This window comes from Haliaeetus albicilla, chromosome 11, assembly GCF_947461875.1.
Source record: "Haliaeetus albicilla chromosome 11, bHalAlb1.1, whole genome shotgun sequence".
Taxonomy (NCBI): domain Eukaryota; kingdom Metazoa; phylum Chordata; class Aves; order Accipitriformes; family Accipitridae; genus Haliaeetus; species Haliaeetus albicilla.
Genome location: NC_091493.1, coordinates 27,730,787 through 27,756,634, shown reverse-complemented (window position 1 = coordinate 27,756,634; position 25,848 = coordinate 27,730,787). Strand labels below are relative to the sequence as shown.

The 25,848-nt window shown below is 46.3% G+C and overlaps 1 protein-coding gene across 3 annotated transcripts in view; it reads left to right on the top strand.

Moving 5' to 3' along the window:
• The window catches only part of SH3PXD2A (SH3 and PX domains 2A), a 269,379-nt gene that overhangs the window by 98,224 nt on the left and 145,307 nt on the right, over positions 1-25,848 (top strand). For all 3 annotated transcript variants that reach the window (XM_069796906.1, XM_069796904.1, XM_069796905.1), the window contains exons 4-5: positions 11,505-11,581; positions 21,166-21,257. In XM_069796906.1, coding sequence (XP_069653007.1) covers positions 11,505-11,581; positions 21,166-21,257 — 169 coding nt within the window. The remainder of the gene's footprint in view (positions 1-11,504; positions 11,582-21,165; positions 21,258-25,848) is intronic.

Genomic DNA, 25,848 nt, shown 5'->3' with positions numbered 1-25,848 from the left:
TTGGGATAGAGTAGAAGTTTGTGAGATCACGAAGAATTTGAGAGGATGTGGAGGACGTGATTATTTTTATTTCTCAGAATGCAAAAACCATGTGCAGCCTGTGAAATTTGGAAAGCAAGCTTAAAGTGAACAAAAGGAAGTATGTAATCACATACCGTGTGATTAAATTATGAAATTCATTTCCAGAGGACTCTATAGGGACCACAATATCTGTGGGTTCAAAAATGTACTAGAGCAGTTTCTGTAGGATGGAGCCAACGTTGGTTGCTAGAAATTGTTTTCTAATTCCGAAAAAGGCTAACCACTGGTGTGCAGGAATGGGGAGTGTCTATCAGGAGAAGGATCCCATTACATGCGTCCTGTTCTTGAATTTCTTGCGTATCTTTTACTGGCCAGTCTTGTAGACAGGGAGCTGGACTACAGAGATCTTTGAACCAAATACAACACTCTCACATCACTGCAACAAAGTGGGCTAAATCTTCTGTTCCTTTTTAGTGTGTTACAACTACCAGTGAAGCTGCACTGGAGGAGATGGCATCTGTCCATTCTTGACCTTCTAGTTGGAGACCACAGGTCTGCAGGCTGGACCACCTCAGAGGGGTTATCTGAGGTACCCAATAGTGGGACTTTGTACCTCTGGCCGGCCCTGCGTAGCACTGCACACCAGGACACAAAGGCAAACAGCATTTGGGGAGCTGCCATTCCTGTGTGGTGGCACAGGGAGAGAAAGACCAGTTTGTTTGGTGGTGTGGATTTTGTTAGCAGTCAGTCCCGTTTGGCTGCTCAGTGTCTCCGTGGCTTCAAATGCCATTAATCAGGGCCCGAAAGGGTAATTATCAGCTCACATTCCTAATTCAGATTTCTGTGCCTATTCATGTTACTGTTTTTTCTTTAATTTAGCAATAAAGTTGGGGTTATTTTCATGTTTTTATGCTGCTGGCACAGCGATCCTTATTAAAAATAAAAAATAACAAAACATTAGTTTCCAGTCCACCTTTTTTCCTTCTCCCTGGGAAATGAAAAGGCCATATTAACCATGAAAGGAAAACAAAAGCGTGCATAGTCCTAGGGTCCTGCTGTCACCTTGGCTGAAGGCACTTTTCCTTTCATGGGGCGACTAATTGCTTAGAGCATTAATCCCTGAAAGAGGCTTTTTATTCTGCAGTGGGCGAAGCTGTTGACATCTGACAGTGCCATTTCCCGCTTTGATCGGACATAGGCACCTTGCTGAACCCAGGAGAAGGTGGCCCTGCAAAGCTGGGGATGCTCAGCACCCTCCACCCTGAGCTCCAGAGCAGCAGCTCTGTCCTCTGGGGTGCCCTCGCGCCCTTAATGCTGCATTTAGTTGCATGTGGAGGAGCCGAGAGGAATTGTTCAGGGAGATTGTCCTCAGCTGTCTTCTGGCGTCAGCAGGCACTGCTGGTGCCAAGTCGCATGTGAGCATGGTTTGGATTAAGTGGCCTGAGCTGGAAGCGGCTGAAGTGCTCACACACGGAGGAGCTGGGTGTGAAGGAGGCTGGTTATCTGATAAGTAATTATAAAATCATTTCCCTGTTCCTGTGCATCAGCTGAGCTGTGGTAACTGCTGGTGTGAGTGCTCTTAGTCTTGCAGCTAATGTAGAGTGATCTGAATGTGCTTTGCTGTCCCTGGGAGGCTGAGTGACCGGACGCTGGCTCGTGTTGGTGCCGGCTACGTGTGCTCACATGGATCACCCTGTCCGCTGCCTACCAAAGGAGTGGGTTAGCCGTGCACCCATCGGCTAGGAAGGGGCAATAGGGGTGGCTTCATGGTCAAGAGTTAAAGAGGAGGTGCTGCTGGGCAGCCTGGCCACAGACCTGACCCAAAGGCCGTTTTGTCAGGTGATGTGGGCAGGCTGCATGTCCCAGCTGGGTTATTGCAGTGCAAGCTCAGAGGAGGTAGGGGAAGGGGTGCAGGTCTGGCTTCAGAGTCAGTGCAGGGGGGTGCAAACGTGACTTCACTGGTCAGACCCCCAACGTGTGCTGGAAATAAAAGTGCCCATCTCTCTTCTGTAATACACAGAAATCAGCCATCCCTGCCTTAAAACACACACTCATGAGCCTTTGAAATCAACAGTAGCTTTATCAGGGATCAAAGCAGGCAAAGAGGAAATCCCTACTAGAGATTGTCTTAACGACACAAAAAGGTAACACGTACTAAAAAGATGTGTCTGGAACCAGAGAATGATGCCTGTGGTTCGAGATGGTGTCCTGGTCTGCAGATGAGCTTCCTGACTCGGAGGCCGGCTGGTTTTGGTCTGGTTGTTGTTCAACGGCTTGCTTCTGTGCCTGTCGTTGTCTACTGAAAATTCAGCTTAAAACTAGTCAGAGGTTTCGCTTGGAGGACTCCAGGAGAGCACTTCCATTTGGAAAAAGAGAACAGTGCTCTGTTTTGCAAAGCACAGGGGATTTCGTTTCTGAATACTGCTCTCTGAAACCTTAGCTGGTGAGTTCCAGCCTCTGAGAAGCACAGACACCTAGTTATGTTTGCCGCCACGTTATTTGTTTGTTCAATTTCTGTGTTAATTGGTGCCTTCCAAATACCACAACTGCTCTGAGGAGCACTGTCCCTGCCAATCTGACTGCTGAATTTCACCTCCTGTAATGTGGGACATGTGTACCTGGCAGCTGACTTAATCAAGGTCTTCCACAGGGGAGAGTTTTGCCTCATTTGTGGCAAAAATCGAGGATTTGTTTTTGATTAGAATAAATGTTTGAACAGAAAGATTTTCTGGCCCCAGATGTCAAGGCAGATGTATTTTCATTCTGCATGAGATCAGCAGAGGGATCTAGGGACTGACACACTGCTTTCATTAGTGTGTGCTCATTTTGTGACCTTGTGAAGCCACCTTCGCATCCCTACCCCTCAATTTCTACATGCAATGTTTCTGTAAAAGTATGTCGTAGCACCGTGTTATTGCGTGACCTACCTCCTAGTAATAATAACTTTGATCTATGTGGTGTGAGTGCAAATATTATTTTATTCACAGCTCCTGTTCTCAACCAGCTTAAGGGTGGAGTCTTCCAAGCAGTGTTATTGCCAGTCAGGCCAAAGGATGTGGCTAGGATGTTACTGTGCTTTTCTAGTGAAGTTTGGCAAGGGTGTGGTGCAAATCCGTCTCTCTCCAGTGACCTTGCTGCAAGGTCTTCGACCCCAGTGGGTGTAGCTCAAAGGCTCCCTCTTGGTGAGGCTGGCGCTGGCCCAGGGTCTGTGAGCTCGGGCCTGGGGCTTAGTGTCACATTAGCACGTGCATTAATGACAAGTCTTGTAAGAGCTTGTAAGACAGTGCAAGTGTTTTAATAGGCTCAATTCGTTAAGGCTCCTCTTTAAAAGATTGAGGTGGGACCATATGGTCCTTCCCTGAGGGTCCATACCACCAAGTGTCAGTAGAAAGACTCCTATTGACTTCGGCAGATTCCAGTAAGCAGGGTGGTACTTGATGTGTTTTTGGAAGGAGCAGACGAAGAGTTTAGTTGGTGTAGCTACAGGGGCATGGTCTTGCTTTTCAGGAAGAGCATTTTTCATGGTTAAGGTGGCACAAAGGCATTTGAGAGGCTCTTGCCTTTTCCCACTCTGGGGTCAGGAGCTGGAGTAGCTCATATGATAGAAGCATGTTCACCAGCAAATATGTAATGTAAACAGGGGCTGCTGGTTCCCAAACTCGTTGGACCAACATACAGTGATCCACATCATTTCTACACTGGCCATGGAGTGAAAGTTACTCTTGACCATAGCTCTGCAGACTGTCTGTGGACCACTAGTGATTTGGAGATTACAGGATAGGAGCCACTAACTGCCTAGGTGAAAGCAGGACACTGGCGTCAGCTGATAGAGGAGGCAAACCAAGTGTTTCAGCGGTGAGACATAGCGGTTGACATTTCTCTGATCAGTTTGGTATAGGGTCTAGATAGTTTGATCATTATTTAGGCCCTGATGTTTCCGCGTGTTAGATGACTTGGTCCTAGAAATTTGGAAACAGATCTTTTTGGAGGACTTTCAACAAAATGCAGGGAGCAGTGGATCTGTAAGTGTGCAGATGCTTATCTTAGGGAAGAAGTATGCATAGGCAAGGGTGATGCTTTGGATCTGCATAAGCTTTCCTGTTTTTCTGTGCCTTCTGCTCCCAGCGTAGCAAAGACTGTATGCAAAGAGGGGGATGCTCCTGCATCCTCCGTGTAAGGAAGCTGTGCTGTTTCCTAAGGCAGTGTTTCTCGGATGTTTTGAAAACGTGACCCTCTTTTGGCTTCTCATCTCTGAGACTCGGAATTATCATCAGGTCGGTTCCTCTGGGTGAGGGTGTGTCAGTTGCCGGTGTTGTGGGCTGCAGGTATAAATACCATTCTCCCTCTCCCCTCGGACAAACTGACTGCTTTCTGCAATTAAAAGCAGTTGGCTGTTTGCAGGCTAATGTACCGCTTGCAACCAGTAATTACAAATGAGTTCACTTTCCACCTTGGGGAAGCTGAGCTGTGTAGTTCAAGGAGGCACCGATTTCACTGCGGAAATTGAAGACTTCACTCACTGCATCAACACTCCCAACATTTTGCAACAGACTGGCAAGTTCGGTTTTAAGGGATCTGGGGACTTGTGCTCATGCTGGGATCCTCTTGTGTGGTGTAGATGCTTTACTTTGCTGTACTCTGGTAGTAAAGTTGGTTTAAGCAAGGTGATGGATCTCTTCAGGTTTGCTAGTGCATACAGACCAATGCACAGAGAGCTGCCCCACAGTGAGAAAATTGAAAGGATAATTTTGTAGCACTTTCCAGACCAAACACTGAGTAATGTTCCTGCACCATGATTCCTGCCTTGCTTTGGAGAGGTGGGAGATTTGCAGCTGGGGCAGCTGAAGAGGAGATTACAGGAGCAATGGGTTGTTTGGGTGATAGCAGCAGGACATAGAGCAACATGAAGTAGTTCTTGGCTTATGCAAAACATTGTACAAACAGTAACAGAGCTGTTAGCTTGAGATTTGCACCCCCTGGCCCCCATCTGTCACTCCTGAATTTCAGCATCCGTGCTTCGTGGCTTTTCTCCTTCTTCCAGCTGTGCCTGGTGCTTGAATTCCCAAAGTCTGTACTAGCAAAGCTGTTCTACAGCTGCTGCTGTTGTCCCTGGAGGATACTAGCCACCCCTACAGACAGACAGTGGAAGGCAGCCAGGTTCAGAGTTAGGAGCTCTTTGCTGGTGGGGAATCTAGCCTCGCCTCTTGCCTGTCTTTGGTTTCCCCTTGTAATTATTCACATAAGGCATATTCTGCTTATCACTTCTAATTCCTCTTCCTGGTGGTATTCTTTTATACAAGCCGTGTTATTTCCCATGCTTTATTGCTTCTCAGTGATTTTCTTTAACATTGCAGCTTATGCACATTAAAAACAGGATCCAAGTGCAGAAGGACACCCTCCCCACCATCCCCCATATTTCAGGGCAATATTATTATTGCTTGTGTTGGCTTTCCTGGCTGCCCCATCTGTCTCCATCACCTCTTGTCACCTTCCATAGTAATTCCTGCTGATTAGCAAAGGCCTTTATCAACTGAGGCTCTTTGGCAGCCAAGTTCAGCCAACAGTTCTGACTCTGTCATGAGTTTCTACTTATTAAAAAAGTCCTTCCCTCTCCCACCGGTGGAAACACTATGAATCATTTCCCTCCCCTTTCTTTGTCAGGACCAAATGCCATCAGTGTTAGGACCCTGGCATTGGCTTTCTGACTGCAGGAAATCATGGATGAAACAATCCATGGAAACTGGGATCCCCATATAAAAGTAAGACATTACTTTGTAAGGAACACACCTATTTTTTGGCCACTGTTAGATTGCCATCTGGTTGACAATCACATGTACTTCCATGAGAAACATAAAATTGTTCTTCTCTCCCATAGTGTTGTGCTGTTGAATTACCTATTTTATATTGCAAGGCGGCAGTGTGTATTTAAATGCTCCATTTGGGAGTTACATTGTGTGACAGGTGCCTGAGAGTTTTGGGCAAGACCCTGAGGTGGATGTCACAGCTTGAATGGGTTAAGGGGAATTTGTGTCATATCTGATTGCACATCTGTGCTTCTTCAGTGTATAAAAATAATAATAACAGCTATGTGTAAGGAGTAGAAGCCTTCATAAAAATACTTGAGCGGCAAAATGGTTTTAGTTACACTGGAGGAAGCTGCTTAGCCCGAAAGGAGAACCTGTAACTGCATGAGGGCTAAATTCTTTACTCTTTTTTTACCAATGCAACCCCAGTGTAACTGCAAAGAGAGTCTGACCTCATCTCATAAGCAAACTCTATCTCTGAGAAGTTGATCTTAGGTGGAACACATCGCTTGGCAATATACATATACAGATCTGGTACCTCCCAGGTTCTCGGGTAAAAAGAGGAGAGAACCAATAGCACAGTAACAAGAACAACATGAAGAGGCAGAAACAGGAGCTTTTCCCTGCTCTTAGGAGACAGCTGACTGTCAGAGCCTCCACAGGTGGAGCTTCTGTAGTCAGAGGCAGCACATGTCTCTTTAATCAGATGAGACATTACAGTATTTTTAATGCACCCATTAGTCTTCAGGCTGTCTGCTGTTGAATATTTATCATATGGCTAGCTTCACGTATTGCCCTCTGAAGTGTGGTGATGGTACTTGAAGTAGAAGATTAAATGTGAATATGCATTTGTCCATTGTCCCTTTGACAGTGGGTTGGGCTCTTCCTGACCTCTGACAGACGCTCCTTGCATGAAACAACTGGTGTCCTTAGACCAATCCATCACCTAGATGTCCCTTGAAAGGACACTCAAGCTCAGCAATCAGAGAGTAAGAGCAAGAGGTGGATCTGTTCTCTGGTAGATTTGGAAAGGAGCTAAACAGCAATTTCCCTGTCTCCCTGTTGCCCCTGCCGCAGCTCCCACTCACTGCCTGGCTCCCAAGAGCAGCAAAGCTGGTGGCTCAGGGCTGAGCCACTGGCACAGTGGTGGGAAGATCATGAAGACATGATTCTCTAGAAGGTCTTGAGGCCTAGACAGGCAGCAACCTCCCCTTGGCAATGAAAGGTGTGATATGGAGATTTGTTTCAGAGGCTGTCTTAGAGGTTACAAATCACCGGTCTAGGTCAGTAGCTGCTGTGACAGCTGGCAATTGCTGTGATTGTAGGGACTGTATAGCTTATGTCCCCCTCCCTTGAAAAGGAAAGACTGGATTCTCCTGCTAGGCATCCCCTCGGGGACTTCTAGTGCTTCTCTGCTTAGTGATGCTTGGTGCTGTCCTGCCTCCAGACTGTGCTCCACAGTGTCACCAAGCCCACCAGGAGCTGGGCTTCTTGCCTGTACGAACTACGTCCTTGACCATTACAAAGCATTAGGCTATGGACCCTTCTGGAGTGTGTTCAGCCCAGACCTGTAGGCTAATGGGAGGACCAGAGTGTTGGGGTGCTTTTAGGGCTGTTTGTTCTTGGGGTCCATGGCACTTGTTAAAATCTATACTACTCCAAGTATGAGGTTATGCAGCAATAAAGTGATATTCAGAGCATACCTTTAAGCTTGCAGAATCAGCAGCTGCCAGATAGACAGTCTCCTGCATAGCTTTATTCTTCCCACTTTGTGCACCCACTGTGTATACAGGAGGAAACTGAGGTCTTGTGGGAGAAGAGGTGTGTGGTCGCGGAATTAAAGACTACGTCTATATATATATATATACACAGAGAGATGAAGGGATGACTTAAGATGCCCCTACAATGCTAAACCTGATACTTTGCCTCTTATCCACATTAATTTCCTAGGAATAATATTTTCTTTAAAGAAAAAAGGATAAAAATAAATATTGTTATCCTGCATTAGCAGCAGGGCTGGAGCCCTGTGTCTTCCCCACATCTCTCTTTCCCAGTGCTGCAGTCCTCGGAGTCCTTCCTAACATATGCCAGACCCCCCTTGGCCTGGTCCAAGCCTGGCACATTGGTGAATGAAGTATTTGCAAGAGGCAGCACCGTCCTGCATAGCCTATAGCTTCACATCTGAGTCTAAGACAGACTTCCCATTCACTTCCTAGCTGGGCTGTAGCATGATTAAAAAGCTGCTCGTCCTTCTGTAAAAGGGGGGCGTAGTGCCTGAGGAGGATTAAAAGAGCTGCAGTAAAATTCAGGAGAGAGGAAGCAGCACTGTATGTTCTCACGTAGAAGTAGATCCCTTCCTCAGAGATGTGGAAACTACCCAGAGGAAAAGCCAAGCAGCACATAAACCAGTACTCCACCCTCGCAAGGAAATTGCCTGGGCTGTTCTGCATTTACCGGCCACCCCAGGACTTCCCTGCTTCATCTTAGTGCTGCATGAAATGCTCCTCTCCACTGCCGTCCTGAGGGCTCCTCACTGGCTCTTACATGGCCCCGCTGTCCGGCTCTCTGCCTGCTCTTTATTTCTTTATGATGACCCTAACTACCTCGTTAGGCAAAGCTTTCCATTAATGGGGTCTGTGTCCAGTGCACCCACTTGGAGAGTGTAAAGAGTGTGCAGCATGGGTCTCTCAGGTTACATTCCTTTTCCAGTCCCATGGGACCTCCCTTGCTTTCAGAGGAAGACCAGTGGAAATGGGGGAACTGGAGAAAGCAATAGTAACTCGTACTGGATCTGCAGTGGTTCCTGCTGGTTGGTCATGATGGCTTTGGCCGAGCTTCTGTCAGCACAGTCTGTCTTCCCAGAAAAGGGGAGAAGCTGGGCATTTGGGAAGTTGTCCCTCCTAAGAGGTGCTTCAGTACCCTGGGCAATGAGACTTCTCTGCCTGAGGACCCCAGGACTTGTAAGGGCATCCCTCCTTGCTTCCCACCAGAGCTGAATATGCTTGCAGAGTGTCCTTGTTTTTCTTCTTGCTTTTTTCTTTGTTGATTGCTATTCTGTGGTGCTCTAAACCACTCAGCCTTCTCCAGATCTCAGTTTTGAGTGCCATACTGGACTGCGCAACTACAGGCCTTCCGCACAGCCCTCATTGAGCCTTTTCCAGCTTCCAGTATCAGCGGGAAAATCTTCCTTTTTCTGAAAGGATAAAAATGGAAGCACCTTTTGGGCTTTGCTTTGTCCTAACACCACAGTCATCCTGATATTTTCCATCTCCATTTAAGGACTGAATTAAGACTCATCATATCCTGGGGTCTTTTTTGTACTCTGTGTTTAATATAACGTTCTTTATTATATTTATCTTGTTTCTTATGTTTGAGTCTTTCATTTGTTATGTTACTTTGAAGACTGGGCCTCCCTGTAAACTGTCCTTTTAGGAAAGCTGAATTGCATTTACAGGAGATCCTTAATGTATTTAAGTCTTTGGTTCCTTTATGTTTTTATATGGACACCGGTTCGACTTTTGACTCATGGCTTGAACTGAAAACAGGAAAGCCAGAAAGTGAGAATGTTTCCAAAATGTTGCTTTCTCTTTGCAGTATATTTATAAAAGTTGCAAATAAATACCAAGATCTCCCGCACTAGCGTTTCTGGAGCACTGGGAAAGGAACTAGTCTTTTCTCTACAGCTACCCCCACACCTCTTCCCCCACAAAAAGCAGCTTACTGCAGTTATGCAGTACAAGTACAGTGTGATCCTAGAGGCTATCAGAAATAATAAGAAATGTTTTGAAATGCAGGTAGTTCTCCCCATTTACTGGACAGAGAAGAAGGAACGCAGCAAGATTTTGGTGTGTCCAAAGTCAGTCGGTGCAGGGAGATGGAAGTGCCACCTTCCTTCTGCAGCAGCCTTTGGCTAAATCACTAAAGCTCAGATGAACATCTCGGACACCTATTGAAGATTTTCCCCGTGCTCTGCGACTGCATGCCATCGCATCCTACAGGGATGGCTCAGCACCAGCTTTGTAATGAGATAACCATAGGGAACCCAGAGAGATAAATTTATGGCACTAGGAAATGGCTTTACCTCACAGGGCAAACTGTTTTGTTGCCAGAATTGGGGATGGAGATAAACCACTTTCTCCTGTCTGAAACAAAAGGCTTTAACACCTTCCAGATTAGCAGCTGTGGAGGAAAAGGCAACCAAAAGGGGCAGAATCTGGGAGGATTTAGAGCCTCTGCTACTGGACTGTTAAAGGCTGCCATTTCATTAACCTCTCGGCTTGTGTAATCTTGACAAAATCAAAGCCACATATTCAGATTTTGGATCTGATTTCATTTCCTAGTCCATTTTCTTATCCCATGATCTATGGATCAGTATCTTATTTGCCTGTTGGCAGAAGAAGTTTGGAGCAGGGGTGGTATATATGTCAGTGGTTTTTTTATGTAGGCATTTCATGGACTAAATAATGCTGGCAGATACTGTTTTCTTCCACCACAAGGAGAACATATAATTTTTTTTGTCTCATTACATTAAAAGAAGTACAGGACAAAAGAAAAAGGGAAGAAAACTACCAAAAAAGGCTATGAAGATATAATCCCTTCTAGCCAAAAAAATACCAACTCTATGACATCCTTGTGTGTGGGGAAACTCAGCTCCTAGATTATTTTGATAAACTTTGTTACAATCAGTTTCACACAAAACCGAGCTGTTTATTTAATCTTAACTGCTTGCAGATATGTCATCCAGTAAGGACACTGAGGTTATTATTTATTTTACTTTCAAAAAAAGAGAGTTTGTTTATTTTTCTTCTATTATTTGGTTTCCCTCTGTAGATTTATAAGGGCTCTGTCACCAACAGCCTTGTATTCGCTCGTGAGCTGGCTCTGTGGTTTGTCTGCCTGCAAGGGCAGGAGCATCCACAGCGGGAGGCAGCTGAGCGGGCAGGCGTGGGGCGTAGATGCAGCCTGCATCCCACCCCAGCAATGCTCCCTGCGCTGCCAGCACGGACATGCCAAAGCGGCTGCAAAGTAGAAAAGAGTCATAACGTAGTGTTGGTCCATTCCAGGAAAATGCCACCACTCAAAGGGAACCAAAACTTCTTGCGTTATCAATAGGATGAAATCAGAAAAAACTCCCTCTGCCCCCTGAGTCGCTGTGGTCCCCTTTCGGTGGCTCACACAAGCAGGACTTTGGTGGCAGTCACTGAGGTTTCAGAGAGCTGCTGTGCCTGTGGTAGTTGTTGGCCGTGTGCTGCATCTCCTGTGCAAACTTAAGACCAGCAGCATCCAGCTGCAGGACGTGCCATGCACGCTCCTGTAATAGCTTTTACCCCGTGTCCCTCTGCTGCCTGCCCCGCAGTGTGTTTGTTTCCGTGCAGTTTGCTCCGAGGGCAGGAGCGGATCTGCCCCTCACACCTCCTCCGAGCGTGCCGTCCTGTCTGTCTTGTAGCGATGGGGGACCGCAGTCACACAACGCGGCTGCTGTGTGAACCCCTCCAGCGCTGGAACTCCTCCACTGGGGACGTAATGGGGTTGCAGAGCTCAGCCACCGACACTGCCGACAGCTGTGGTTGGAGCCGGCGATGGAACCCCGTCTGCTGACCTTTCTGCTCGGTGCCGTTGCCCTACCCCGCATGGCAGGCGATGCCCCTAACCCTCCCCTTTCATCTGTTCCCTCCTCAGGCAAGATCCTGTTCCGGAGGAGCCATGTCCGAGACGTAGCTGTGAAGAGGCTGAAGCCCATCGACGAGTACTGCAGGGTAAGAGCTCCGGGGAAGCGTCTGGCAGCCCTGCTGCCTGGGGGCTCATAGCCACCACCAACACTGGGCTTTCCCTGCGGGATACTACCAAGAGCTTCATTTGTGTTGTGTCCCTCGTAAGGATGGTCCTTCCCAAACGCCGCTAGGACTACCAGGGCGGATGAAAACAGGCTGCTGTTTGCTCCCAGGGTCTTTGCAGCATTTTAGCCTGCAAACTTTATGCACCGGATTGGTACCTCATTTATTCAGTAAAGGCCATAAGCCTCATCTGGCCGAAATGTGGATTTTATTTCTACTTCAGCCTCTATAAGCGCAAGAGTTGAGCAGGCAGAGAGGCACAACTAAGATGGCGTTCTCTTCTGTTACCTGCCCATCTGTCCCCCAGTGCCACACGAGGGACAGTGCCAGCTGGTGCAGCACTGGGGTGGACCGATGGCTTCCAGGAGTGCTTCTCCAGATGAGTGAAAGCCTGGAAATTTATTGCAGGACAGAAAAGCACAGCTGTGTTGAGAAGGTTAAGTCACCTAATCTTTCCTTTCTAGCTTAGAGTTTATGATTTGATGATAACTAATCCTCTGACAGTAGATTAAAAGTCGTTTCTGAGCAAGGCGGATACCCAGTTTTTTAGAGGTATCGAGCGCGTCAGTGCATAATTTAAACCCCAGACTTCCTCTCTTATTTCCCATGGGGTTTTCTTTCTGTTTTTAGAAAGCCAGAAGAGCAGGTGGAGGGGAAAGAATACATTCCCAAGAACTTCTCCAGTCAGACATTTGCTCATCCAAAATTGGGAGCAGATCGCTGAAGTGCCTGAGGCATGCTGGGGAGCAGGGAGGGGGGGGGGGGCATGGTGTGTGTGTGAAACCCGTGCCATCTGCACCCCCCTGGGCGAGGAAACTGCGACTAAAGTTTTATCTCATGAGATCAGTCTTTCTTGTGCGACAGTTAATGCACTGTCTTCCTGCCTGTGGCCGAATGGCTCTCTTTAAAATATGTAGGGTCTCACTGCGTCCCCAGCGGCCCTCCTTCAGACAGGAACTGCCGGCGACAGGAGTGGTGAGGGCTGATGTCAGGGTTCACCCAGCAGATGCGCAGAGGAGAAAGCAGTGACTTATGCCAGGGGGGCAGCTGCTTCTCTGGGACCCCTTTGTCCGCGCCCCAGACAGACCCGACCTGACCCAGCTGGACCCGCTGGTGCCCTGCCGGTCACAGCCGAGGGATGTGTCGTGGCCTCGGCCGCTGGCACGTTCATTGACACTGTGGTGCTGTGATTGCTGCCCTCCTTCTCGCTTCCTTTTTTCTCTCCTGGAGAAGTCTGGCTCAGTTCACTCTGGTTCAGATGCTACAGGGCAGATCTACTGCTGCTGCCCAGCTCGGAGACATGGCTGGATGCTTTCCCAAAGCCAAGCTGTTTACTTAACCTATTTATTAATAGACACTGCTTTTATGAGCATAGACCCAGCCATGTTGGGTTAGCCCAGGTTTCCCCAGCCCAGTGTTTCCTTGTCTCCAGCAGCAGCCACAGTGGTGCCCAGCAATGACTATGACAAACCTATAGTGACTTCTCCAGAATATTACACCAGCTTCCAGTCATCTCTGGCTCATCTGTGCCTGATGTAGTGTCTTTTTATTTCATTTGCAGTTTACTATAATTTGTCTTTAAATTGCCTCTGTCCTTCACAGTAGAAGATGCGTAGATCTGGATGGCACTGGAGAGCGAGGCTTGTAGTCACTGAAGAGCTTGAGAGCAGGCACTGCATCTCGTGTCTGTGTGTGCTTCAAGAGGGCTACATCCTCCTTAGTGTCCTTCTGCATGGGGTGTCAGGTCTTTAAGGAAGGAAGACCCTAGCTAACTCATCCATCCCCCTGGGATGTATCTTGTTGGAGCATATATGACCGTGGTTGTGCCTGAACAGTCTGGGCTGCAGGTAGGTGAGTGCTCCGGCCAGTACTGGCAAGTAAAGGAATGACAAACTTTTTTTCCATCCCCTGCATTTGACTCCAAATCCATGCCCAGACATTAATTTGTCCCCAGTGCGGATGGTAGGCAAGCTTGTGCCCACTCTTCAAAAACAGTATAGAGGTAGCTATGATGTCCTGCCTTTCACCAGATCCAGTTATGGGCTCATTTCTTCACCTTCTGCTACAGCTTCCTCCTAATTACAGAGAGTAAATGAAGGTGGTAGTTGGGCACACCATTGCCTGGCATAGGACGTACCCAGTCATTCTTAAATCCCACAGCACACAGTTGGTAACCTGTGTAAATAAACAGAGGGACCTGAGAGTTGCAACTCATACCTGTCCCAACCTTTCTAAGTCTGCACATTTTGTGAGAATAAGTCTTTCTTTTGAACATTTATGGTTCATCCAATTTTCATTTATTCAAAGAATGATTATCTTATGTTATTGCTGTTCCAAACCTGGCCCAGGATGTGAAAGTCCACAAGACTGAAAATAATGACGAAAATCAGGCACTGAACTTCAAAGGTACAAAGAATTTAGGGAAACAGCTTGTAGAATGGGAGCTTCTTGGTACAGTGAAGTCAGTGGTAGTTCTGTTACTGACCTTCAGCAGGGACAGGATTTTATCTCTGGGGCTTAGCAGAGGCTTAGAATTCAGAAATGCTTTCTTTCTACCTTCGCTGAAGGTCACCACTTATAATGTTTCTGGGAACATGACTTTCATAATCTTACTGTAATCTTTCCATCCCAATATGAAGTTAAGTAGGAATGACAGAAAGCTGTTAATTGGGAACAGAAAGTTAGGTGGTGAGTCTGAACCAGAGTGGCCTCATTTCACCAGCCTAAACCAGACACAGGGTCTCTCTCCATTCAGCTGTAACTACAGAGGGAACCTGAGTGACTTGCTTAGCTCCGATGCTAACTTCTAGAAAGCTGAAGTGAAATGCAATGAATACTCTCTTGGTATAAGAAGAGATTTTCTTTTTTTCCCCCACTAGTAAATTAATCTTACTCACTACTGTTTCCTACTCTGTAACAGCTGCTGGTGCATGTGCGTGACTTGAGAGTGGGATCATGCCCACCTCTTTGGAGGTGTGAGCTGTTTTCTGCATTTCTTCCCCTGTCCAGTGGATGTTTTGACTCTTTAGAGAATTGTATAGAACTGTAGAGCAAGAGCATCATTTTGACAAGTTCAGTCCTGCTACTATAAAAGAAGAGTGCAAAGCTTATGGCCCATGCTAGTCCTAAAATGAGTAGGCAGACAACATGCTTAATTTTGAAAAATTTAGAGAATTATGCTGGAATGATGTGGGTGAAGTTGGTGGAGAAAATCTGACATGGGATAATAAAATGAATAAATGAGTCAATAGACCTTTGTCCACTGGAATCTCTGAGGAAGCAGAGGAGGGAGGCAGGTTTGGATGCAAAGTTCGTGGTAATTTTTTTGCCAGATGAGGGTTCTCCATCCATTTCACCTGCCCTGGAAAGAAAAAGCGCAGATGGGCCCTGGCAAATGAGCCGTGCAAATGTTCGACCATTTGTTGTTTTGTTTTTGCAGACTGTCTCTGACAGAGCGTGGTGATTTGCATGGCTGAGAAGCAGGTCTGACTTCTGCTGTTTGGATGTGGTGTTGTTCCGGCACCGGGCATAGGAGCAGTGACAGGCAGAGGCTGTCTGAGAGTTTGTGGGGATACTTGGCAGTAAGGGGAGGTCTGCAGAATGTTCTGTATCAGGGGCATCAGCCCTCCAGACCCTACAGCATGGGCCTCCTGACCCCTCACTCTTGGGTGATTCTTCATTGCATTGTACCAGCTTAGAGAAATGCCATCACAGAGGTAATTAGGCCAGTGGTTTTGCTAAGGCCGCAAGAAACTTTGAAGTTGCAATGAAAAACAGAGGAGTGGGACACACAGGGGAAGATATCCAGGACTTTTCTTATCTGTAAACATGAAAGTACAGGGTCTGGATGTCCTTACTGGTAACCTGAGTGAACTACCAAACAAACTATGTTTTGCCAGTAAATGTGTGCTGCCCACTGGAATTGGTATCTCTGGATGATTTCCCTCTTAACTGTAGGCTTGGAATTAGTTTAGTGTGATTTAAGGTCCTCTGGGCTCATTGGGCCTCGTTTTCTTAATTTGTTTAGGAGTTTTTGCCAGTGTGAAAGAAAGAGCAACTTCATAGCCTTGCCTTGCCAGGGGCATTTTATTTATTAAGCTTTTGATCTCTCAAACACACCTCTGGTGTGTGCTTGTCCAGTATGTACCATCCTGTGTTCAAGAAGGACCTCCGAGGTCGGTGGTTCACAAAACCACTGCTCTCTCCTTACGCAGCCCTCTGGGAAGACTCAGGCCAGCATTTGCAGACTTGCATCTTTGTGTGTATTGGTCCTAATTGAGGGAAGCATCTTTGTGCAGGGAAGCTGTTAAGATGTGAAGTCCCATTGTCATAAAGACTTACCTGAACTTGTCACATGCCTTCCTGCTGTCCCAACTGGAGGTGGATCTAAGTAGAAGCTTACAGGCTTTTCTGTAGTGTGGCTTGAGTACCCAAATGCACGCCACCTAAATAAGAATTAGATGAGCAAGTCACACCAGTGCCAGGAAATATTGGTCATTCTTTTATTAATGTCCACAGTGAGAGAGACCACACTTCAAAAACATAATTACCTGCCTCTTGGTCTCTCAGTCCTGCCTCTCTTTCAAGGTTTAATCCTTGAACCTGTCAAGACAGATACACAGACGTTTCTGTCTCTAGCCATTGTACAGCTAAGCTGGTGCTGACTGAAGATGGAGTAATAGTTAGTCGTAGTCAAGAATGAGAGTTTAAATGAAAAACTTTCAAACTTTATCTCTCATTTTTTAATCTACATTTCAGAATCCTGATGTGTTTAGACCAGCTGCAGTAACGAGAATTAATTGTTTGCAATGCCCCTCGGCACCTGGAGTAGAGCCTCGCTTTCCATTGCCTTATGGTCCTTCCATGCCAGAGGCCCAGAACTATGTCCCAATTACTTCCAAAACTCTGCACCCTCTTTTTTTCCTTCCCTCAGCTCTTTACTTATTCGTACATCTCCCCACTTCTTCTTCAGTCTGAGTCACCACCATGTACTCTTCATCCATGTCTTTGACGCTTAGTGTTTGCCATCCAACCTCCACACTTCAGTGCTTTGGGTTCAAGCTTAGAGTTACTTGAGGCTCTCAACAAAACAGAAATGGAAAGGGTTTTCACTTAGGTGAAACAATTTATTTCTCTCTTCTGAGAAATGAACTATTTTAATTGCCCCTTGCCCCTTGCTGGACTCATTGCCATTCCCAAATGTCTGGCACTAATGATTAATGTTAATTGAAATGATAAACAATTGAGAACAGGATACTTAATATGAAAAGTCAGGGAGTCACAACTATGCGGTACGGTCAGCTGTCTCTGTGTATTTGTGTGCAGAGCTGGGATTAACCTCACTGAACATTAGGGATCCAAGAGCAATATATCTGAACTCCCTCAGTGGGCTGCGGGGAGAGACAGTCAATGATTCACCCCACCCAGAGCTAGACATATGTGGTGGGATAGGCAGAGCAGCCCCTGAAGATGCCGGTCTTTCTCTAGCGATTGTACAGGTTGATAGACCAGTGTGACCAGTCTCCCATTTTAGACATATAAAGTTCAGTGGCATGAATATCACATGCCTACACGCGTGCTGTAGAGCTCTACATATACATGTCTGTGTGCCTGTTTTTTATAAATGTATCTGCATAAATGCAACACAGAGCACTCAGTGCATCCTTACACGTACCTGCACGGTTTTGTACCCATGTGCATGTATTTCGTGGAGCCTTTGAGCTGTAACGTAGCCCCACGGGGCTGTCTGCAGTTCACGTGACATTAAGCGATGAACCCCTGCCTGTGCCTGGTGCTCTGATTCGAGCGCTGTGTGCGGCGTGCAGCAGCCTGCCTGCAGATGAGCTGGTGCTCTGTGAGTAGCCGGCCGTCCCCAGTGCCGAGGGCTGCTTGCTCACACCCTGCCCGGTGTTACAGCTTTTCTAATAGCCTTTCAAATCATCCACTCTGCAAGACTGTCTGAAACCTGTAATACAGAGACAGACATCGTCACAGGATGAAATAACACATAAAAGCATACCTCCTAAGGAACATGTGAGGTCTGAGCAGTGCACGTCCGCCTTTGCATGCCGAGTAAGGAAACATGCTATTACTGATAATACTTGGTGGTTGTGCAAAGCTGAATTCTGCTCGCTGGCACTTTTTATCTCTCACCTTTCCTGTGCAAATTCCTTGCTGTTTCTGGATGCTTACAGTTTGTAGCTGTGTGCATTTACCTCTGGTTTCCGCTTCCCAGGAATAATGTCACTTCCCTATCCTTTCCATCCTTTCACCATCTGTTTTCCTCTTTTTCTTTACCCTTCTTTCTTTGACCCTGCAGTCTTTCCTTCAGGCTGTTGCAGGTCTGCCCTGGAACTGTCTTGCTGGAAATGCCAGAAACCTGCATTTTCCCCTTGCAGAGTGACAGTGGTGTCCCTCATCTCCTCAATGCACTTTCTGTTCGCTTGCTGGAATTGCGTTGGACTTGGCTTGCTCCTGGGTGGATGTTGCGTGTTTACTGAAGAGACGTTTGTTTCTCAAAAAAGCTTTGCTGCTCCCTGCCACTGTCCAAAATCAATAGACCGACTCTGCCTGGTTTTACTCCCTTGTTTGCACTTTCTTAGCATTTCTTACCCCTTCTTAAAGCTTTGTTCCTTAATCAAAACAAGGAAAAATTGACTAGCTGCAGACTTACACCTGAGTTCCCCGAAAAACATGCAATGGCAGGTTACTACCGAGTGGATTTCATTTCACCTCTGCGCACTGGGCTGAAAATTGCAGTACTTTGGGAGGTGATTCAGAAGCAGGAGAGCCTGCCCTGCCCCTGGGCTGCCATGTCCGTAGGGTGGGAAGGTGGATGGCTGGGTGTGGAAATGGCTTCGGCTGATTTTTATCCACTGCCTGTGAAAGCCTGGAGTCACGGATGTGCTTTTGAATTACCCCTCCCCGGCCTGGCAGGACCACAGTGCTCCTGGATATTTCCAGGCAGGGGACCACTGATTCAGGGGGGTCAGATTTCCTAAGGCTTCTAAAGATTTAGAAACACAAATCTCCATGGCAGCTTGATAGGATTTGTGCTCCTCCATCACTGAAAACCTACTCTGTGCTCCAGTTCAGTATTGACATCTGTAGCCTGGTTTTTGGGAAGGGTGAACACCTGTGACCTGTAGGGAAGTGGTGACTCTTTGAGAAGGTGTCTGATGTCCAGGACCCCCTGCGATAGGTATAACTTGGGTATTTGTGTTTCTCTAGTAATGATACATATCATTTGCAGTGCTTGCTCTTGCCTCATTGACTGCACAAGATCAAGCCCTTTGAGATTTCAAAACACACTGTAGATATTAAATATCTGAGCCTCATAACCTTTCTGCGGATTAGGTAAGTGTTATTGCTCAGCATTGTAAATGGGTAACTGAAGATTTATCCCTGCTGAATTTGATGGAAGGAGGTTAAGTAACCTGCCTGAACTGAGAAGGGCGTTAGTAATAGAGCCGTCACTAAATCTCAGCTCCATCCACTGTTGGTTAGACGGCATTGCTTCTCTATGTAAGTCTGTCTCCTCCTTGAGATGCAGATGAACAAAACGTGCTTTTAATGTTGTCTATGTTCTTGTTAGCCTGTGCTGGTGAGGCATTACTCTTTGTCTTTCAACATGCTGTGACTGTTACTATTCCCGGGCAGTTCCTAACTTCCCAGTGTTAGTCCTGATTTGCCAGCTGGATGCATGCATTTATGTGCACTTGGAATAAGGGCAGAGAGCTCACACCTTTGTTACGCTTTTAGGCAAGATTGAGTGGATAGCAGTGGGGACCAGGGCATCCTTCATTCAAATTAAAGCACTTGAGTTTTTCACCTGTTACGTTGCATCCTGTGGTAGTGCAGCAACCAGCCATGCTCTGTACGCATGCCCCAGCACTTAGACCTGCCAGGCTGTTGCCCGGCTTCTGCATCTGATACTGCTTCCTTATTGCGAGGTATCTCTTTCTGCTCTATAGTGCAGTTGCATGTGACCAAAGGCCAGGGCCTCATCCTTCACAAGCCTGCTTATATCAAATGGATTTTCCTTGTGTTTTTACAACATGGTTCCACCAGGAAAAGGAGAGCTGTAGGTGGGGAAGTACTTGGCTCTGAATTTCAGGTCACCTCAAAACAAGACCTCATCATCTAATACTGGAGACCTGCAGTTTCAGAGCAGGATTTTTTCATTTATCAGCTGTTTCGCTTCACATCCCCAAGCAGGAGTGGTCTTGGAAACAAATCTGGTGACTTTGAAAGCCTGGTTAAAAACAGCCGTGAGGGTAACCAGCTGCCCTATCCTGCCTTCTGGTGTGTCTGACCAAGATCAATCAGATGTCTCATGGGTTAGTATAACCAGTTCGCCCTAATGCACCTTCATTTAGCTCTGGTGCAGTTTTTCATCCATCTTTCAAGACTGTTTGTCCTACTTTCAAGTAGCAGAAGAGCCAGACAATCTCATTTTGTCAAACAGGTTTACAGCACTTCTAAGAAGCTTGGTCTATATTTAACCTGTGGCCTATTTTCAATGTAACTTAGCACAGGAGGAGGTGAACACCAGCCTCTTTTCCTCTCCTGCTGGTCATTTCTGGAGGCAATCTCAGAGTCACGTCACTTAGAGCTGCTGTCCCATCTCTGTGGGCTGAGGACAGCTCTTTGGCCTCTTTTGGCACCATAAAGCTCTAGATTCTGAACAGCAAATTCATAGCACGTTTCTGCCTTGTGTGCTTCTCTCATTGGTTTGAAGTCTCGCTTTCCAGTACACTGCAACATAATGTGGTTGCTTCCCAAATGGTACTTAACTATTGCTGAATGCATTAGTGCTGTGTACCTGTGCCTTGCAGAATGCATGGACGTTGTTAGCCACAATGTGATGTGAAGCCTTCTTCATGCGGAAATAGCCTCTCTGCCTTCTTTTTTTTTTCCAGTCACTTAATCAAACTTCCTTTCCTGTTAATTTAGGAGCAAATTGTTGTTTGGTTTGTTGGGGGTTTTTTTAGCAAACTGCTTTTTCTGTTGACAGTGCTTAATGGAAAGCTTTATGGAGCACATTCATCTGTTGTATTAGTGGGTGTTGAGTCTGTAGATTTTCACTGCTTGAATTTGCGTGCATTGGCATAAAGCGTGTAAGCCCTAAGCACTGTTTAAGGTGCTGTGCAAACACATATCATGCAGACTGTCCCAGCCACACAACACTTACCTACTCAGTGTTATGGTTTTGCACACGTGGAACAAATTCTGCTTTTGTACACATGGCAAAAAAATTACATTGGCTGACTCTAAGAACCATTGCTTGTCTTAGTTCATTGCATTCTACTTGACATTTGCAGTCAAGACATGGTATTTCCATTTTTCTCAGGTAGAGAAGTAGCCAGGCATGATGCTTTCCTTTTGTATTCCCTTCCCCCTGCCAGCGCTGTTTTGCCTCGTCTTGCTTGGTAGTTTAGATGTTTGAGGCCATGTTTTGAACTTGACTTTTCTAAGTGCTTCTCCCTCCCTGTTTCGTTTTGCAGGCGCTGGTTCGGCTTCCTCCTCACATTTCACAGTGCGATGAAGTCTTCAGGTTCTTTGAGGCTCGCCCAGAAGACCTTAACCCTCCAAAAGAGTAAGTGCTGTGATGGATTTCCAGTGCTGCTCAGTTCATTTTGATTAGCGGGAAGGAAAAGGTCATTTGGTTTTATTACTGCTATAGGTGTGGGAAAAGATTTTGTAGCTTTCAAGCACTACCTAGAAAATGCCCAGCAATTATGTAGAACTATGTTGGGTGTGTGGAGGACAGGGGAGTCAAGCAACCCTCAGACACGATTTTCAGCCATCCTCCGCCCACCTTTGCATTGTTTCTTGCTGATGGTTCTAATGAGAGAACCTCCCCTGGCTTGTGGGTTTTACGTGATAATTATCACCAAAGAGTCATTTAGTTCCCAAAAGCATTGGCTCAGCAGCAGGGGGAAATCCTACCAGTAAGCACTTGGCTCATAATTACCAGCTGCTTCTTTAAATGTACTCCTGCCCGGAGATACTTAGTTATCTGAAGGGAGCAAGATTGTGGTCCAGATCCAAAATTGTCTCTGGAGAGTCTATTCTTTCTAAGCAGGAAGCCAAGAAAAAGGCTGGGAAAAGAGTTCCTATTGAATACGAAACAGAATTGTAGCCTTTACCTTGGAGCAGACAGGCTGATTCAGGCTGATGCAGTCAGGGTTCAGAGGACTAATTTATCCAGGGAAAGCGTTGGCAGGAGGGTATTTACAAGCAACTGCGCTGCCTTGCCTCATATTTCCTTTTCTCCTTGATACCGAACAGGATGTATTTTGCTGTGCTCCGCAGTAAGATTTTGACTTGGTCCCATTGTGTTTTGTGCTGCTTTGTTGCCCAATTTGAAACTTGATTGCAGGCTGTGTTACCGTAATTTGCTTTCTCCAGTGTTTGCACAGCCCATTAGGTAAGGGGAAATGGATGTAAAGCTTTTGGGTTTTGGGAGCTTCAGCACACACAAACCTGTAGTTAGTGGAAAGATTTGTATTGGCTTCAGCTATCTGTTCCCATGCTGGTATAGAGGAGAGAACCTTTGCAGTTTGTTTTCCCCAACTTTGTCTCTTGCACATACATGGTTTTATACAAGGGGATGTATTAGCATTTGTATTAAAGAAAACACTGCTAGCGTAGAGAGAGTGAAGTCTTTTTTGAATGAGAGAAAGAGCAGTTTTTAAATCAAAGATCTGAAAAAAGAGCTGGTTTTCTGTTTGGTTTTTTTCTAGCCAGCTTTGGTTTAGAAAAATGTCTGCGGTGAATAAATACGGTTGCGTGTTCATTGTTAAACACATATTGCAAACTTAGAAACCATTGCAGCAGGATATAGCTATACTCTTGAGACCTGCTGACCATCACAGTTTCCATTTAGTAAGAAGGTTCCATCCTTTGTAAGAAGGTTTGCAAATGTTGCCTGATCCCACAACACCCCTCTGATGCAAGGAGGCATCCCCATGTCCCAGGCAGAAACAGACACCCAGAAGAGGAGTGAGGTCCCCAGGGTTATGGGAGAGTTCATCTGGAGGATCTCAAACGGACCTCAGGAATCTGCTTTAAATGCTGTTTAACACTTCTGTCTGCTTTCTGTACTGATATGGACCCTAGAGCATTAGGCCTGAGTAAAATAGGGTCAGGACTGGACCTCCGCAAGGCAGGGAATGGGGACTGAGGCCCACCCCGGGCTGGCACTAGCCATTATGGCTTTCTTTCTCTTTGCCCTCCTACAAGTCGTTGAGGGACGTTTGCTGAGCTCCCTGTTCAACAGCCTTGCAGCAATTTTCAAGTTATCCATTTGCTCCCCCCCTGGAAAAACAAAAAAGGCTAAATGTTCTCAGCCCAAGCCTTGCATCTTATTCCAACCTAGTAATATGTGTGATTTATTTCCCTGGAAAATGTAGAGCAATAACCTGATTAAATCTCACTTCACTAATGTCTGCAAGACATTAATCTAGCTGGGTTTAAACAAATCCTACCTCGTCTTCTGTAAGCAAACAGATCTTAGGGAAGGTGTCTAAGGTTTCTGCTGGGAGTGCTTCACAAAAGATGTATTGTTGAAACTGAAGATTAGTCTCTACAAAAAGATGATGTAAAAGCCAACGGAAACATCCTAGTGTTTTTCTTCTGTGAACTGTGGGGGAAAGGAGGAGATCTGGGGCTCACTGGACCACTGTGTAGGGTCCGGGGGAAGGACACCTCCAGGGCGATTCTCAGCCTCAGCAGTCACTGCAGGAAGGAGCACGATCAGCCACAGAAACCCCCAATTTATTCCCTAATTTTGCTACTCTGCCAAGCCCCTCCAGAAACAGTGAGCCAGTGGTGCCCAAGCCCTATGAATTCAGTCTTCCCTGGACCTCATGGTCCATCCTTCATCTCACTGGGGGTGGTAGGGGTGTAGCCTGGGGGCAGCATCCAGACTACTCTAATTATTTTATCTATTTCTTCAGCTGCTTCTTTTAGCCCTCAGTGCAGAGGTGGTTCATATATTGATATACCAGCATAGACATGCCATTCAACTGGCTGGATTAAAGGAGAACATATATTGCCAAGCGAGGGACTTAGCCACCAAGGGATGGCAGAACAGAGTTGCTTGTGCCGCCTTCATGTCTCCTCTCTGCACAATGAAATGGTCTTTAGTTTCATGGTCACCTGCTCTGTTTTTCTGCAGCAGCTCAGCCTCATAAGACAAAGCCTGACCTAGAGTTTAATTAACTAACTTTCAGGAATGTAGCCTTAATCCCATGGGCTTTTGGGTTGTTGAGCCCAGAGAGTCCACTGAGTTATTGCCTGTCTGTAGAGCAGTGACTGAGCACGTGCGCCCAGCCAGAAAAAACATGGAAGCTTAAACTTTGAGGGAGGAGGCACAAAAAAGTCTGGTTTACCTGGCAGGTGGGGTGCACGGAGAGGTATCCATGCCCTTAATTTTTGAGCCATGACTCGCGATGAAGCGTGTGCAGTAATTTATGGATTACTGCAGTAATTCGGCTGCGAAGCTGTGCCCTTCACTTCTGTTCCTATTGTCCTAAAAGAAACCAACATCTCCCTGTAGTCCCTTAGGCACTTTTACAAACGTGTTCCTGGCTTCTTCCTTATAACTCTTCATCGGCCCTACCCTTGCCTCCTCCCTGCTTCTGTGTACTGTCCTGTCCGGGTTATGCTGTGTTTGGCTTGCAGGCTGCTCCCTACAGGGTCATTTCCTACTGCTGCTGTGCTCTGATTGCCCGCAGTGCTGAGCAGCCCGCAATCCAGCTATAATAAAAGCTGGGCTTTCCCAACACTGTTCCAGTCTGGCCGATTTGTTCAGTTGGATTCGCAGCTTAGGTTTTCTGTTTTCTGTTTTGGTGACGGTCCAGGCTTTCGAGTCCTGTGACAATAGGCAGAAGGTATTCCTTTCAGCCCCATGAAAGCTCTTCCGAGTACAGCAGCTGACAGGCAGATAGCTGGAGAGATGTCTCAAGAAATCACAGCGTCTGAACCAGCTGACAGCCTCCTTTGAGTCTGCTCCTGCTGGTGGAGCTGGCTCCAGGTCAGATAGCTCCCAGCCACAGGTTTCCTTCGTGCTGCATGGGAGAGACCATAGGAGGACACTCGGTCCCTCCGTGGGATAGTCTGGGAGCTCGCTCAGACTGTTTCACGTGGTGGAAGCATGGCCTTTGTAAGGGAGCCAGCACACACCGGGACCACTGATGTGCAAGGCAGGCTTTGGAGCTCCAGTGCCAGTGTTCCCAGGGCAGCCAGTTTTCAACTGCTTAGGCCTGTAATATGTGGAATTTTAGTGTTTGAGCAAATGTGTATGTATATAGGCAAATGGCTGGGCTTGTGTCTTTTACCATGCCCATGTAAGGACCAGATCCTGCATTGCTATGGGAAAAGATACTGTAAGGTAAGGAGGAAGGGCATTTTTATTTATCCATTATTCTAAGTTAAAATACCATGTCACTGAAAGCCATTCATTTGCTGGATACTTCTGTTAATAATTATAATTACTGATAACTAAGCCAGAGGTGGATTAATTTCAGACTTCTACTGGGGATTTAAATTCAAGGCTGAGGTCAGGCCAGGGCTCATAGTCAACAAACAAAATCTCAGAAACCATTTTTTTAATGATTCTTTTTTTACTAGAAATAACGGAAATACCCAAAGAGTAGGATTAATCAGTTAGACATTGCATATGGTCCACTGCTTTTAGGGCTTTTTTGCAGGTACGTTCAAAGTATCGCAGCCAGACCACTCATGTGTGAGTTTGCTTTTTCTTTCTGGGTCTGGATCCAGTCTAAAAAGCAGATCAGGAGCCAATGATTCAGTTCTCCAATACTCCCCCTGCAGAAATGCATGCAGACTCAAATGAGACTTCTGTTTAAACCACCACTAATAATACTAACAGCTGAATTTAAAACAGTGTTCGGTATCTGAGAATATTTTTCCTGTAAGAATCATAAAGTGGTTTTCAAACAATATGCAGATCTGGGAAAACTAGGGAACTTATTAGGTATATGACATAATATTATGAGGTTTGATGCAGAAAATGGACTTAATGGTGAAGGTGCCTTTACTGAAGAATAGAAATGCTTTATTGTGGTCTGTAGCTATGGGCTTTACTGATTGTATCTCTCACATAAATATTGGTATAACACTCAGATACTCAGATGCCAGGCAGCCACTGTAAAATGGAG